The 15,059-nt window shown below is 44.8% G+C and overlaps 1 protein-coding gene across 1 annotated transcript in view; it reads right to left on the bottom strand.

Moving 5' to 3' along the window:
* The window catches only part of ALK (ALK receptor tyrosine kinase), a 678,293-nt gene that overhangs the window by 66,223 nt on the left and 597,011 nt on the right, over positions 1-15,059 (bottom strand). Inside the window, 1 exon segment of the mRNA XM_032497290.1 lies at positions 2,859-3,021. Within this exon segment, the coding sequence (XP_032353181.1) occupies positions 2,859-3,021 (163 nt within the window).

The raw sequence follows: 15,059 nt of genomic DNA on the forward strand, positions 1-15,059 counted from the left end.
ATCCAGGATCAAGAATGAGGTGAGGGGCAGGAATATCTGTAACAGCCTTTACTGAGTTAAAAAACAAGGAGTCAAAAGCAACAATAAAAATCCCATACCAGCGTTTTTCTGTTTTGATTCTTCCATTTTGATATGGTGCTATCTCAGGCCAGTGCAAAAGAGTCCTGTAGATCAAAATGTCCTCTCTATCCATTTGGACACTTTAAAGAAAAGTGGCTCCTTGTGTGTGTTTCCAAAGAGCTTTCAGGAGGCAGCACTGGGGCCTGCGAGCTAGTCTCAATATTCCAAAGACAGGTGGAAACAGTTCCCTGGCTTGGGCAGGGCTTACATCAACGCAGGGTGGTGATGCAGTGGCAATTCATGCAGATTAGAAACCTGGCTAGACTGAGACATGGCTGTGCTTAATAAGAAATGGGAAAATGAATTAATTATTACTTAATAAGTGCAGTTTGGCAGGCAAAATCTTTCAAATCATGGGGCTCATCTGAAGAAGTCGGAAAAGTGTCTTTGGAAGCTGAGACATTAGGAACTACTGCTGTTCCTGGAGATGCTGCCTGGCCGCTGCCCGACATCGCTGGTGGAGTCTCTGCAGATGGGGCGGGGGCACCGATTGCATGCAGGGTGTGTGCGAGGCACTTGTGCATGATATTCGCAGCCAGCTGGGCAGGTGTTGGCAACCCTCAACCCATACGTTTTACAGATGGGGAAGCAGAGTCTCAAGAGATTAAATAACCTGCCTGAGTTTGGAAGTGGGTCTGATTCACACTATCTCAGGGGGAACGCAGTCCATGAGGACCCCCCATAACTGACAGGGGACTTCCAGCCAGTCTGGCTCAGGAGTTGCCCTAGGCAGGGAAGGACCAAGGGGTCTTGTTGGGGGTTACTGTTGAGGTCTCTGCCTTACAGCTCTGCTTCCTTCTTCATGTCGCTTTTTGCAGACAGGCATCTGCACCAAGGAATGGGCTGACCAATATCCCTTCAGGTGATGGGGTCCTCCCCTCCCAGGCTCTCATTTCCAGAGGCTTCCTGGAGGTGGGTCCTGCCTGATTCCTTGGCTTCCACCCTCCCCCCACTTCCTGTTTCCTGCCTCTCAGAGTCCAGGTGTGAGTTTCAGTGGAAAGAACACAGATTTTGAGCCTGAGGGTCCTGGGTCCAAATTCCAGCTTTGTCACTGCTTGTGTGGCCTTCGATCTGCTGATAAGCTTCTCTGACCCCAGTTTCTTCATAGGGAAACAAGGGAATATGGATAAAACAGTAATAATGACATCCATCTCCTTGCTAAACGAAGGAGAAATACCTAGTGGGTCCTCAACAAACATGGCTGCCCTTCTCTCTAAGACAGCCAATGACCCCCAAAAGCGGGGAAGTGGGGCCCAGCAGGAAGGGGAGGTCTGGCCTGCTCAGTGTGGCAGGGCCAGCGGTAGATGGATGTCTTTGGCTGTTTACTGGGGATGTGTGGGACCAGGAGCAGCTAATCTGATTGCAGCCAAACCTTATTGCATTCCTACCCAGAATGTCATTTAAAAAGCACTTAAGGCTCTCCCCAGAATGCATTTACACCGAGGTCCCAGGGGCAGGGCTACGCAGAACAGGGCAACCTGAGCAGCTCCTTTCTCTCCCCGGGGGCTGAGGATGAGCTGGAGGCTGGGGGTTGCGGCAGGGGAAGTAGCTCGCTTTGCACTGTGTACAGCCTCCCGGAGGGGGCATTTGCATAAACAAGGACATAATTACGAGGCTTCCTGTTAAACAGCCCAGTGTGCAGTGGAAGGAGCTGCCGCGGAGCTGTGCCTCACAATTCTGGGCTTGGAGGTGGTTTCTGGGCCATGTGGATGTGGGGAGGCTCTTGACTGTCTGAGTTTCCTCATTTGTAAAATGAGGACTGTGGCACTGGCCTTGCCCACTGTCATGAAGCTGTGTGAAGATGTGATCTAACCTGTGTAAGGATGTGATCTAACCCAGTGGTTCTCTGCAGCTGCATCAGCGTCACCTGGGAACTTGTTAGAAATTCATATTCTCAATGAATGAATGAATGAATGGATACCATGAGTACAATGAATACCACTTATGTCTACCTCCTCAACTTGCATCCAATAAATGTCAATGTATTGTCATAGTTGCTTCATTAATGTAAAAATATTTAGCATAAAAAAAGAAATTCATAATCTTGGACCCCACTCCAAACCTGCAAAATCACACACTCCATGAGCAGAGCCAGCGATCGGTGTTTTAACTCGCCTTCCTGTCATTCCGATGCCTGTGCAAGGTCAGGAACCATTGGCCTAAGCCCTACCATTAGCTTCACTGAGCTGAGTGCCCACCGGAGCCAGGCCTCCCCTGAGGCTGGCCTTGCTCTAGGTGGAACACTGAGGGGTGGGGTTAGGCGTGGGACAGGAGTTGGAGAATAGCTGCTTTTCTTGCAAACAATGAAGGCCCAGGAAAGGAGACTCAAGGATAAGAAATCATCTTTCATGTGTATCATAAGATCGTTTTCCAAACACTTTTACATTCACTGCCTCATTCGAACTGCATTAAGTAATATTCAAAGACCAGCCTGCTATAATTATAATTACTAATACAGCTAAAGAATGTTCCAAAGCTAGCTCATGCATGCATGTTATCTCCACAAATAGTCTGCGGGCTCCTTGAGGACAGGGAACACGTCTTCCTTTCTTGCCATATTCCATTATCCCAGATCTCCCCATCTCCAGCCCTCACACTCCACTATGGGCCAGAGTCTGTGGCCTCAGAGCCTTGGTGTGCCTGGGGCACCCCAGGGTGGGGCATGCACCCACAGCTAGGACCCCAGTCCTCTTCAGGAGGGTAGATCTGCCCTGTAGGCTCCCCAACTCCATACGCACCTGTAGGTGTCGGTGGCTGGTACCTTCCAGGTCTGGATGCCCTTCAGGGGGCCCTCGCTCCCCACCACCACGCTCAGGTTGGAGTTCCGGTAAGCATTGTTGCATTGGGCCTGCGTGGGTCCGTGGGGCCCACTGGCCCCGCATGTGGTGAACAGCCAGTGAACTGCGGCACAAGAGGAAAGACAATCACTTACTTGGCCTGGACCTCCCTCCTCCCTGGGCCTCCCTGGGCTGCCTCTGAGCTGTCTGCAGCCTGGCACCAAACCCACGTTCCCAGATGGCACCAAGGCTGGGGCAAGAAACATCGAGCAGTCATTCAAACTGGAAACTTCTGCTGGGGATATACTACGTGCCAGGCCCTGGGCCAGATACTAGGTCAGAGACACAGATGCAGCAGACCTAGACCCTGGCCTTAAGAAACTTACAACCTACTGCAGGGAGACCAAAAGGGACGCAACAAGACAGGACAGTAAGGAAAAAAAAGCCACAGGAGGGTCCAGCTAGCACTGCACTGTGGGAGTTCTGAGCAGGGAGAGAAGACCCCTTTAGGTGAGACAGGCACCAGCAGTGGATTCTCACTGAGTCCAGCACAGTGCTGGGCAAACAGCAGGTGCTCCATCTGGGCTATCGTGACTGGATCTAACCTGCTGTCCGAGGGTTTGACAGCTGCATATGGGGTCCTCCTAACTTGGAGAAGAGTAAACTGGACACAGAGTTAGCTCCATGCCCTCCTACCCAGAGAGGTCAGGTTTGGAAACTCACTGAAAGCAGCTTTCAGACTCTATGCAGCAGACTGTAAAAAATGGGCAACAGGTCACATTTGCCTTTGGTGCATGCCTTTCCTTTTCCAAGCCCCTCACCACTTCCTGGTGCTCTGTCCTTGCCCAAAGCACCCAGTGCTCTTGGGTAGCCTTCTGTGGGTGCCTCAGGAACACTTAGCACATCCCCACCCCTCCACTGCCACTGGGCCATTTCCTTTCAAACTTTCTAGCTCTGAGCCATGTTGGACCTTTGGGAATTGTCAGATTTCAGGCAAGAATTCTAACATGTTTACAATCTATAAAAACTTAAAAAAAAGTGGCCTTGATAAATTACTTTTACTTAAAATACAAAAATCTCACTATAAGATTGAAGAAATTATTTCCCTTTGAAGATATTAAGTCTACTTCTACCTACAGAAAATCACAGAAAAATTAATTTGGGTGTACATAGCTTTGTTCACTAAAATGTAAAATCAACTAACTTGATGCAAAAATGAAAGGTTAATCTGGTTAATTATTAGCAATCAGATTGGGATTATGCTGGGCAGTCTTGATAATCTGAAAACTGGGCTGGTTGTGGTGGGCTTTTGTGACATTGCCCTGGCCCTGAGATTAGGAGACCAAAGCTCTAGCTGGGGTTCCAATGCATATAGCTATTCAACACTAACTACTCAATACCTTTCTTGGTTTTATTTTTTTTCAGATGAAGATGTTGATTTCTATTTGGCTTCTGAAGGTCGTTTCAAGGGCAAGAAGGTGATGAATCCATTCATCTTTGGTGTGAACGGCTGACTTAATTTTCGGATCTATCTGTGTTGTAAAGGGTGGGTTACCTGTTAATTCAAAGGGCTAACTCTTTACAGGAGGCATTTCAGTAGAGCGGTCTTGGCGCCAGGTGTCTTTTACCCTCTTGAGTGCTCAAATCACAGGTGTGGGCTGTGCCAGAGGGGTGAAGTGGAAAGGACACGGGCTTTGAAATCATAAAGAACATCTGGGTTTGGGAGCAAACTTATTGATTGTGGGACCTTGATCATATTCCTTTGTCGGTGAAAGGGGCTGGATTGGCATGAGGATTAAAAGAAGTAAGGGGTATGAAAGGTCATTGTAAAGTCTAAAACTCTAAAATTGTGAGCTGTGTCAATGACTCCTGCCTATAACCAAGGCTGATGCTTTTCCTGACAACAGGAAATGTGGCCAGGTTTTCTGTGAATATAAATTCCCCCACCATTGCCTAGGAATTTAAACTCAGTGTGCTGAGGGTGAGGGTAGGAGAAGGGAGAAAAAGAAGAGCTCAGAAAAGGAGTTTAAAAAATATACTCCTCCCCAGAATGTAATTTGGTGCAGCCACTATGGAAAACAGTATGGAGAGTCCTTAAAAAACTAAAAATAGAGTCACTGTATGATCCAGCAATCCCACTCCTGAGCATATATCCAAAGAAAACTCTAATTCAAAAAGATACATGCACCCCAATGTTCACAGCAGCATTATTTACAATTGCCAAGACATGGAAGCAACCTAAATGTCCATTGACAGATGACTGGATAAAGAAGATATGGTATATTTATACAATGGAATACTACTCAGCTATAAAAAAGAATGAAATAATGTTATTTGTAGCAACATGGATGGACCTAGAGATGATCACACTAAGTGAAGTAAGTCAGACAGAAAAAGACAAAAATATCACATATCACTTATATGTGGAATTTAAAAAATATGAGAAAAATGAACTTATTTATAGAACAGAAACAGACTCACAGACATAAAACAAACTTATGGTTACCAAAGGGGAAAGCGGGGGAGGGATAAATTAGGAGTTGGAGATTAGCAGATACAAACTACTATGCAAAAGATGGGTAAACAACACAGTGAACTATATATAATATCCCATAATAACCTACAATGAAAAAGAATATGCATATATATATATGACTGAATCACTATGCTGGACACCAGAAATTAACACAATATTGTAAATCAACTGTACTTCAATAAAAAAAAATACACTCCTCCCCATGATCTCTAGCTCTTTGAAGGCCATTCTGCAGATCCAGTCTGTACCCATAGTAAGCAGCCTGGATTGTGGGGGAATCCTTATAAATCTGGGGCAGAAGCATGGTGGTTCATTTAGTTAATTCAGTCCTAGAAATTAAGTAATTTAGATATAAATATAAATACTATTTTTCCCTCTCAAGAGTGTGCTGAGGAAGACAGCTAAAGGAAGGCATGGGCTCGACACCCTACCTGAGCACTGATCCTTCAGTAGGACCCTCTTCTAACTTCAGCCTAGCTTTACATTGTTCTGAAGGTTCTGAGACACTCCTAGAGATGCTGGGCTTCTCTACTTGTTGGCCAAGTTGGGCATCTGATGAGGTAGGAAGAGGGACATGGGCTTTGCATCCAGATGGGCCAACTTTTCTCATTCTGGGTTTTGCCCCTGACAAGCTGTGAGAACTGGGGTAAATTATATAGCCTCTCTGAGCCTCAGTTTCTTAATCTGAGCAAATGGAGATAATAACACTTAGTACTTAGACTTGCTGTATTAAATGATGACCTAAGCAAGTGCTTTGAACAACTTTGGCATTAGAGATGCATAATGAATGTATGCATAATGAATGTGTAATTTCTTGTTCAATTCCTGACTGTAGGGAAGCAGAGACACCTAGTTTCAAGATTTCTGTTCCCCAGTCCATAAAGAAGGGACTCTAGGGCTCTTTCTGAATAAAGGGACCAGTATTTTCCCAACTCAGTGGACATGTATTAGTCTCAGGTGATTTCTATACACAAAATTCTGTTTTCATTTTTCAGAGACTGCTGATGGACATGTCCAGAGCAGGAATTCTTTCTAAAGTGGATTCCATGGGATTAGAGGACTTGCCATCCCAGGTCAGACCCATGATTCATCCAGCCAGAATTCTATTGTTCCCAGCAGCCTTCGAGGCATGGTAGTCTTCCCTGCTCCCTTGGATGGCTCTGACCCTCATAAAGCTGTCCAAAGGTGTTTGTAATTAATTTCTGTGTCCCACCAGCACCACTTCTTGGGGGTATGGGGTTTCTGAGTTTATTGCCCGTTATGCAAGAGCTGTCCGGGCAATATGTGTGGGCTTGTCTTGCTGAAGCTTTATCCTATTCATTCTCTTTGTTCATTCTGTCTGGAATCTCACAGATACCACAGAATGCCACAGCAAGATGGAGTCTTGGAGATCACTGAATTCAGTGGTCCCCAAACTACCCGAAGACCTTTAAAAATACAGATTCCAGGGCCCTAGAGATTCAGATTAGTAGATACTAGATTGGGGGAAGGAGGACAATATTTGCATTATGTGAAAACATTCCCAGGAGAACCAGCCTCCTGTACACAGAGTGGATAATCAGTCAAGTTAGGAGTTAAACAGAGATCTTCTGAGTTCAAGTTCAAGACTTGAAAAGGTACCACAATCACTATAAAATCCTCATGTTGTCTGTTTTTTTTTTTTTTTTCCTTTAAATCTATGAGCCTAGGGCTCAGTTAACACCAGGACAGACCTGATCAAGGTTGCTTAGGACCAAAGAGTAGGCAGGTCACTATGAGGGGACAGGTGAGAGTCTTGTCCTGAGCAACCTTGAGGGTAGACCCTCAGCCTCAGGAATCCCAGAGTAGCTTAGCCTAGCAGAGTGTGGGTTTTAGGCGGTCATGGGCACAAACCAGGAAAAGCAGGTGCTCATCGTCAGGACTCTGGTCCCCAGAGAGACCATGGGGAGCCAGGAAGTGTCAAAAGGGAAATCCAGTAACTGGAGTGTTTACAAGGTCAGCCAGCAGAGATGGAGAGGGACTGGGTAATAAGCAACAAGGTAAAATCTTGGTTATTGAAGAGAAGATGAGGTCACAGCAAGACGAGCAATAAGGTGGGCTTGATGCTGAGCTGCAGTCTGAGAGTTCCAGGGTCCTCATATTTCCCCAGCGGAGAGCCTGCGTTGGTCCATGAGGCTCTGTGGAGCTGTAGGAGGATGAGATGGCCCCCAAGTAGGGCCTGGATTGGGAGAAGGGGAAGGAGAAAGCCTGGCTCTTCCCCCCCCCCCTTTTTTTTTTTTACTTAAAAACAACAACAACAACAATAAAACTATTGTATGAAAACTCATTTATGAGAGAGAAAAAAAGGAACTGTTTTATCTTGTTCTTACTTATACCACACACTGGAAACCTAGTTTAATACTCACTCAGATCTAAATCGTATAAAGAACCCACAAACATCAAAATACTGATTGGTTATAGACAGCTGAGTAAAGAAAAATCCATTAAGCACTGGGTTTCATTTTAAGTATATCGCAGCATCCCCAAACAAATCAATTAGTAATATACAGCACAATGTTAAAAAAAATAGGCTAGATGGTGATTGTGCTGGTTTTATTACTGTTGCTAAGCCATCGCATCTGCTCAATTGAATGCAAAGAAATAAAGCGTGATACAAAGGAAAAGGAGTTCTCAACTATCACAGTTAATCACAGTAATAAGGGTCTGCCTCGTGTTGAAGGCCTGTGGTTGTACCACAGCAGAGCACTCAATGGCTCATGTGGGTCTTTTACACTATTTTGATTTTGATCCATGGAACTGAATTTTATCCATATCAGTTGACTGAGCTGAACTTCGTGGGAGCTGTGGCACATTGAACCATTATGATGGCCATTGTGGATCCCATTAAACAAAATAATGACCAAAATCCAAGTAAATATAATCATTCACCATCCATAAATGTATACTGACACCATTCTTCATTATAAATTGGAAAAAGTAATCCTTTTAGTCTACATGGTGAAATTAACAAACTGTTCTCCATATTAGGGCAAAATGAAAATAATATACATACTGTTGCCATTGTGAGGTTAAAGCATTTCAACTCTTTAATCAATGGAGCAGCATCCTCTTCTGATAGAAGATCAGTGTCTAATCACTGCTTTCTATTGTCTGATGTTAGCAGTTGTGGAAGCATAATGCCTAGGTTCATTTATTTTTGGGGAGTTGTAAAATAATGATATTCAAATTATATCCTTTTTTTTCTTATTTATTAGTTGGAATATATTTATAAAGAGATGTTTCCTCTTATCTACTATTTGGTTACCCAGAGGTATAGTTCATATAGGAAAGGCAGGGTAAATGCTCAATTCTTACTCCTTTATTTGCAGTTTTCAAGGTAATGAACTGGTTCTCCACCATCCTCCGAAACTGACTAATTAGTTGTTTGCATATCATTATGAATACATGAATTTAAACATATTTTGAGTTTTAATTAATCATAATTATTATCCTTTAGAAACTCAAATTGTCATATTTTTGGTCCGTGGTAGCTTCCTGAGTTCTTTTTCTTCCTAGCTACCTGGCATGATGAAATGTTCCTTCCCCAGACCTGGACACAGCCATTTTTAAAAGCTTTGGTTTCTTTTAGTGAAAAAAAGTATTTTAAGTATACAATCTGAGTGCTATAGACACTTATTGCTACAGGGTTGGTGGTTATTTCTAGGCTTCTTTAGTAGACAGAGCTAGGAAATACATATTTTAAACATATGTATTTCAGTATAAACACACATAAATATGAAATAGACACATATGTATATGACAAAATACCCCATGAGCTCACATCGATAGTTCCAATTCAAGTTCGGGACTACAGGGTTTTTAATTTAACCTCTTCTATGTCACATCTGTATTTCTTTTTCCACACTGAGAATCTTGGTTCCCAAGTGCACAAGTGATAATGGAATTAGAATATTCTATAATCACTTGTCCACTGTATTTTTCATTATACACACAATAGTATTGGATAACAACACTAGCACTATGCCATAATCGAAATGAAAACTGAGATTAGCAAAAAAATTTTTGGCACATATGCTCTTCGTTCTCCTAAAATTTTTTTTTCTTTTTTTGGGGGTGGGGTGGGGAGGTAATTAGGTTTATTATTTATTTTTTGGAGGAGATACTGGGGATTGAGCCCAGGACCTGGTGCATGCCAAACATGCACTCTATCACTTGAGTTATACCCTCCCCTCTTTTCCTAAATTTTCTTGAAGTTGTACCCTGTCTACGCTGACTGGGCATACTGCCGTTACGTATGTTACTCTTTCCTCTTTAGCCTTTAATTAATCTGTAAGTATTACATGTTTAATGCTCATATAAATCATGTTGATGTATCTCTAGTCATTTTTGTTGTCTGAAGTTTGTTTTCAAGTAGATGCCCAGGGGAGCAGTATGCTTTGAGGTTTTTGTTTTTTTTGTCGTTTACAGATCTCTGCCTGTCTCATCTGTCTGTCCATCCCCTTGAGTTCCTGACTATTGATAATATTTTTCCCTTTGAGTATATTAAATACACTACTCCATTTTCTTCTGGTATAAAGTATTACTGTCAAAAACCCTGATGATAACATAAGTTTCATCCTCTAATAAATCACTTGCTGTTTTTGCTTATATGCCCACAGTTTTTTTTTCTTCTTTTTCCTGAAGGTACAACAATTTTACTGTAAGGTACGTTGGTACTGCTCATCCTGGTTAAGGACTCTCAGATACACAGGTATGCTCTTTTAATGAGTAGTTTCAACAGGAACATTCCCCTAGGATTACAGTTTTAAGCACTTGTTTTGTCTCCTTTTTTGCTTTTCTTCTTCTCTGCTGCCAGCTATGCTTCCTTAGTGCTCCGTACATTCTGTGCTTAGTCTTATTTTGCACCCAGTGTTGGGTGAGGGCATGAGGGAAGCCCTACACCTCTCTGTGCATCAGACTGAGGGGCAGCCAACTGCAGAAAACTTTTATTTCACAGTTTGGAATGTATTTATATTTTGGTACTTATGTTTGGTGGCTCGTGGAACGTACTGGAAGTCTAACCTCAGATAAAAGGATGTTACTATGATTCTGAATGAATAGCCTGGGAATCTGTAGGCCTTCAATGTCAATATATTTAATTACAGTACATTTATGTTGCACTTGCTTCTTGCGTTAATTTAGCTCCTTAAAACCATGTTAGGTCAGTAGATAGGAAAAGGGAAAGAATTGCTACTTTTATCTCATAAGATAGGCAATCACGTAGAAAAGTTATACAATTGGCCTGTGATTACAGAGGCAAAGTGAGGAGGGGCCGTGACATTTACTCTTTTTACAGTACAGTTTTCAGTTGATGGATTTTCCATGTCGTTCTAGTTGGTTTCTCAGACTGCATTTGCACATGCGCGCGCAGACACACATACACACACCCACCCACACACCCTTTGTTTATTCATGTGTAGCTTTTTGTCATTTCTTTCTTGTTCCTGTTTGGTGATGAGAAGTTTGGAGGGGGTAACAACGATCTTACAGCTCTGTCTTTTGTACTAGGTGTGCTCATGCACACGTCTCTCCTCACTTGTACATCTTGGTCTCCCTTGGCCCTCTCACAGTTCCTCTGGATGGGCAGGATGCCTATACACGCTGTGGTCTCCTGGGGAACAAAGACCAGAGGCCCATCCCTCTGTGCTGGGAGGTAGATATCCCTTCATGGGGAGAAATCTAGGAGCAAACCGGCTCCCCATCAACAGGGCAGGCAAGTCTGGGCTGTTGAGATAAAAGCTGCTTTCAGGACTGAATTACCCTAAACTGCTCTGACACCTGGCAATCTGAGGGGGTTTTTAATGGCTTCTGTGATGGCTGCTGTGTGGTGTTCTCAGCCACCCCCTGCTCCTCGAGGGAAAGTCAGTAATACAGGAGAGAAGAAAGGTCACAGGAAAAACACTATCATGAAAGCAGAGCTGTAAAAATTAAGTTAAGAGAGGTCTTGGGGCTAATTTGGTTACTTCCAAGTTGGCTTCAGGCCAGAGTTGTGTCGATAAAGTATTTGATATTGTGACTGTGGACTCACCCACCTGGGGGCTACACATCATGGGTGTGGTTCGGAGGCTTAAGTGGGAAGTGGTGGTGGTTCAAGTACCAGCCCTGCCACACTCAGGCCTGAAGAGTCATTGATTTCTGCCCTCATCTGCTCTTGTCCGCAGACCGGGGAGAGGAAACCTGGTGCCTGGCCACAGGGTTTGTGGTAGTAGGATTTGTTGCCTCCTGTTGTCAGGTCCCTTGGCTCCTGGGAGAGAGGCCACAGGGTGGGCGGCCAGAACCCTCACTGCTTTATTCTTAGTAGTTGTTGTCTGGTTCTAAGTCATGAAGGGTGCAGTCCTTACAAGGCCCTTGAGACTATAACACCTCTGACAGATGGGCAGATGGAGGATGCGGGTAGCCCAGGTGGCCGAGTGAGTAGGAGCTGGAGAGAACAAATGTCCTGACTCCTGCGCCAAGGTCCTGGACCTTCCAGGATGGACTGGAGAACAGGGAAACATGAGAAGGTGGGAAACCCAAATGTCAAGGGCAGAAAGGGAAGGGGTCCGGGAGCAAGTAGGACCAAATGGTTGACCAACAATAGAAGACAAATTGTATAAGACTAGAGAAAAGGGAAGAGACACTTCTCCGTTGCTCCCACTTGTAATGCAGTCATGGTGGCTAGACATGCAGTGGTCTTGAGGCAATAAGCATGATGAAAAGGCCAAAAAGATCACAGAGATGTGAGTCTTGGCATCGCGAGCCCGAGCTAACATCAGCGGTCATCTGTAAGTTTTTGTTATGGGACTGGACTCTTCCTTGGGCTGCCAGCCATCGGCTGGCTCACACTCACTGTGGAGGAAGCCTCCTAGAATCCAGATGTCTACCTAGCTGCAATGAAAACACCACTGATCAGAGACTCCTGCTGCTCTCACTTAGACAGCGATGCCCGCCTGGAGTGGGACCAGGTTTCCAGTGCTTCCTCAGTCACTGTGTGTGGCCTTCAGCCTGCCTTCCTTGGTGGAGAGCCAGGTGTCTGGGTCACTCCCCCGGCCCAGTCTGCTCAGCGCAGGTGTGCTCCCCTTTCTCCACCACCCGCTGCTGTGTCTCCACACACTTCATGGCCAAGGCGTTTAGAGCCTATGAGAGTTGTAGCTATGTTGTGGAGGGCCTTGGAGGTCTCCCCAGGCCACACCAGCCTAGGAGTGAAAAGTGGGATCTTAACATTGGTAACAAGCAGCATCACCCTGGCTCCGCTTTGAAGCACACCTGCCAAAACCTCAGGTCTTCTCTCCTAACACCCTTGGGTACAGCACGCGTGCTCTGCCACTGTCATCTCTGTCCCCTTAACTTGCCTTATTTTCCTCATAACACATCACTACCTGAATCTGTATCATCTGTACACTGCCTGCTGTCTGTCTCCCTCCAGTGGGTAAACTCTACAAAAGTAAGGCTTAGTTAATTTTGTTCACTGCCTTGTTTCCATGACCTAAAACAGTACCAGTCACATAGGATAAACCTTTGTTATATGAAAATAAAGCCAAAACCAAAAAAGTAGAAAGAAAAGAGTAGGCCAAACATCAGCCCCCAAACCCACTTGCGCGGTCAGAGACGGAGCTCACGCATGCTGGGGGTTCTGTGTGTGGCTGGACGGGAGCCTCTCTGGGGCTCCTGTGTTAGAGTGAGAGCATTATGGGGTGGAGCGGACCAGAGGCGCTCTTGTGGTGGAAGTGGATGCTTGCTGAAAGGCATTCTGTCTCTTACCCATGACTGCGCAGCAGAGAGCCGGTAGGCTCCTGGGGAGCCAGCACACACCTTCATGTGCTCACTCGCACACACACCAGCACACACTCACGTGTGCACACCCACACGTATGTAACTGAAATGCAGGGAGCCCTGCAGTCTGTAAGGAAACACTCCATCCTACTCCTTAGCAGTGTGGGCACACCTCGGGCCCCATGGCTGATGGAGCTGATCAGCCGACAGACTGAACAGACTAGTTAGCGGGATCAGAGCCATAAATCTGGCAGAAGGAAGATAGTCCTCTCTCAGGGAGCTCATCTGAGGCCTGGGGACTTTTTCTGATTTTCAGTTGGGTTGCTGGACAAGCCCAAGCTGTGCCTTATTTTCCTGACTTGATAATGTTAATTCCAGAATTGGATCATTCAGTCTGTCAGTCACTTAATAAAAAATAATAATTAAGTGAATAAAATGTGCTCTCACATTATGAAGTCACTGTCAACATTCACTGTAAAAATCAAATCAGGCCACCCAGACACAGTCACCTGGGATTTGTCTGAAAATCTGTCCTTGGAGAAAGTTCTGGAGTCCCTGATATTTCTGAGATCTTGACCAACTTTAAAAGACTAAAAACCCTCTTTCACTTTATATTGATGAGTGGGTCTTTGGGGGTTATCCTCTACGCCCTCACCCAAGTCACATATTTCCCCCAAGTGGAGTTTGAGGGTTTCACCTGCAAACTGGCGATCAACTGGGCTGGGGGAATTGACTGAACAAGATGACCTAGCAGGCAAAATATTGCCTTCCCCCTTTTTAACATGGTTAGTTTTAAGAGGTCAAAAACTAGAATTTGCTTAAAATTTTAAAAAATTAAGAAAAATAGGCCCAGAGCACACAGTTATGTATAAATGAAAGAGTACACAGCTCACAGGTGGAGGTGAAGGAGGAGATAAATATGCTGAAAATGTATAGAAGGCAACGTACCAGGGGCACGTGAATTGGCCCAATCTTTTCTGTTCTACAGTTTAATAATGTTAATAGCAATATCACACAACATTTTATATTAGTATAGTCTTTTGGAACTTTCAAAGCCTGTTAGAAACGATCTCGCTTGCTCACCACAGCGGCCAGCTCTGAGAAAGAGCTGGGGCAGGTAATCATTATCCCTACCTCATGGACAAAGGAAAAGTGGGGGCTCAGAACGTCCGACTGTCCTGAAGTCGCATGGCTAGAACCACGGTCTCTAGGACTCTCTGTGTTCCATTTGCCGTCCTCTTACGGACTGGTACTCAGTGGGTACTTTGTGAACATTTAAGTGTCTGTGGAACGTTGAACAGAGAGGCTTGAGATTGCTGCCAGGAATTCTGTCCTTCAGAATCCACAATGAGCTCTCAGAGCTCCCTGGAGATTGGTCGATCTCCAACACATGAAAGCCACTGCAGGTAGGCTGTCAGGGGGCGCCAATCATCTCTACCTCCTGGTAGCCACACCCTTGCATAATCCCCTCCCTTTGAATGTGGGCGAGACCTGTGAGTCACTTCTAACCGTGGAATGTGGCAAAGGTGATGGAGTGTTATTTTCATGATTATGTTACATAAGACTGTAACTTCCATCTTGCTAGCACATGCCCTATTTCTCTGTCTCTGTCTCTGTCTCTCTTTCCCTTTCTCTCTCTCATCATTGGCTTCTCCAGGAACTGTCAACAACCAGTGAGCTTGGGAGTAACTCCCTCCTCAGTTGAGCTTTCAGATGAGACCCAGCCCTGGCTAACATCTTGTGCAACCATATGAGAAAATGAGAAACTATGAAGCAGAGGACCCAGCCGAGCTGTGCCTGAGTTTCCTGACCCACAGAAACTACTATAAAAAATGTGTGTTGTTTTAAGCCACTAT

Source organism: Camelus ferus, chromosome 15, assembly GCF_009834535.1.
Source record: "Camelus ferus isolate YT-003-E chromosome 15, BCGSAC_Cfer_1.0, whole genome shotgun sequence".
NCBI classification, from domain to species: Eukaryota; Metazoa; Chordata; class Mammalia; order Artiodactyla; family Camelidae; genus Camelus; species Camelus ferus.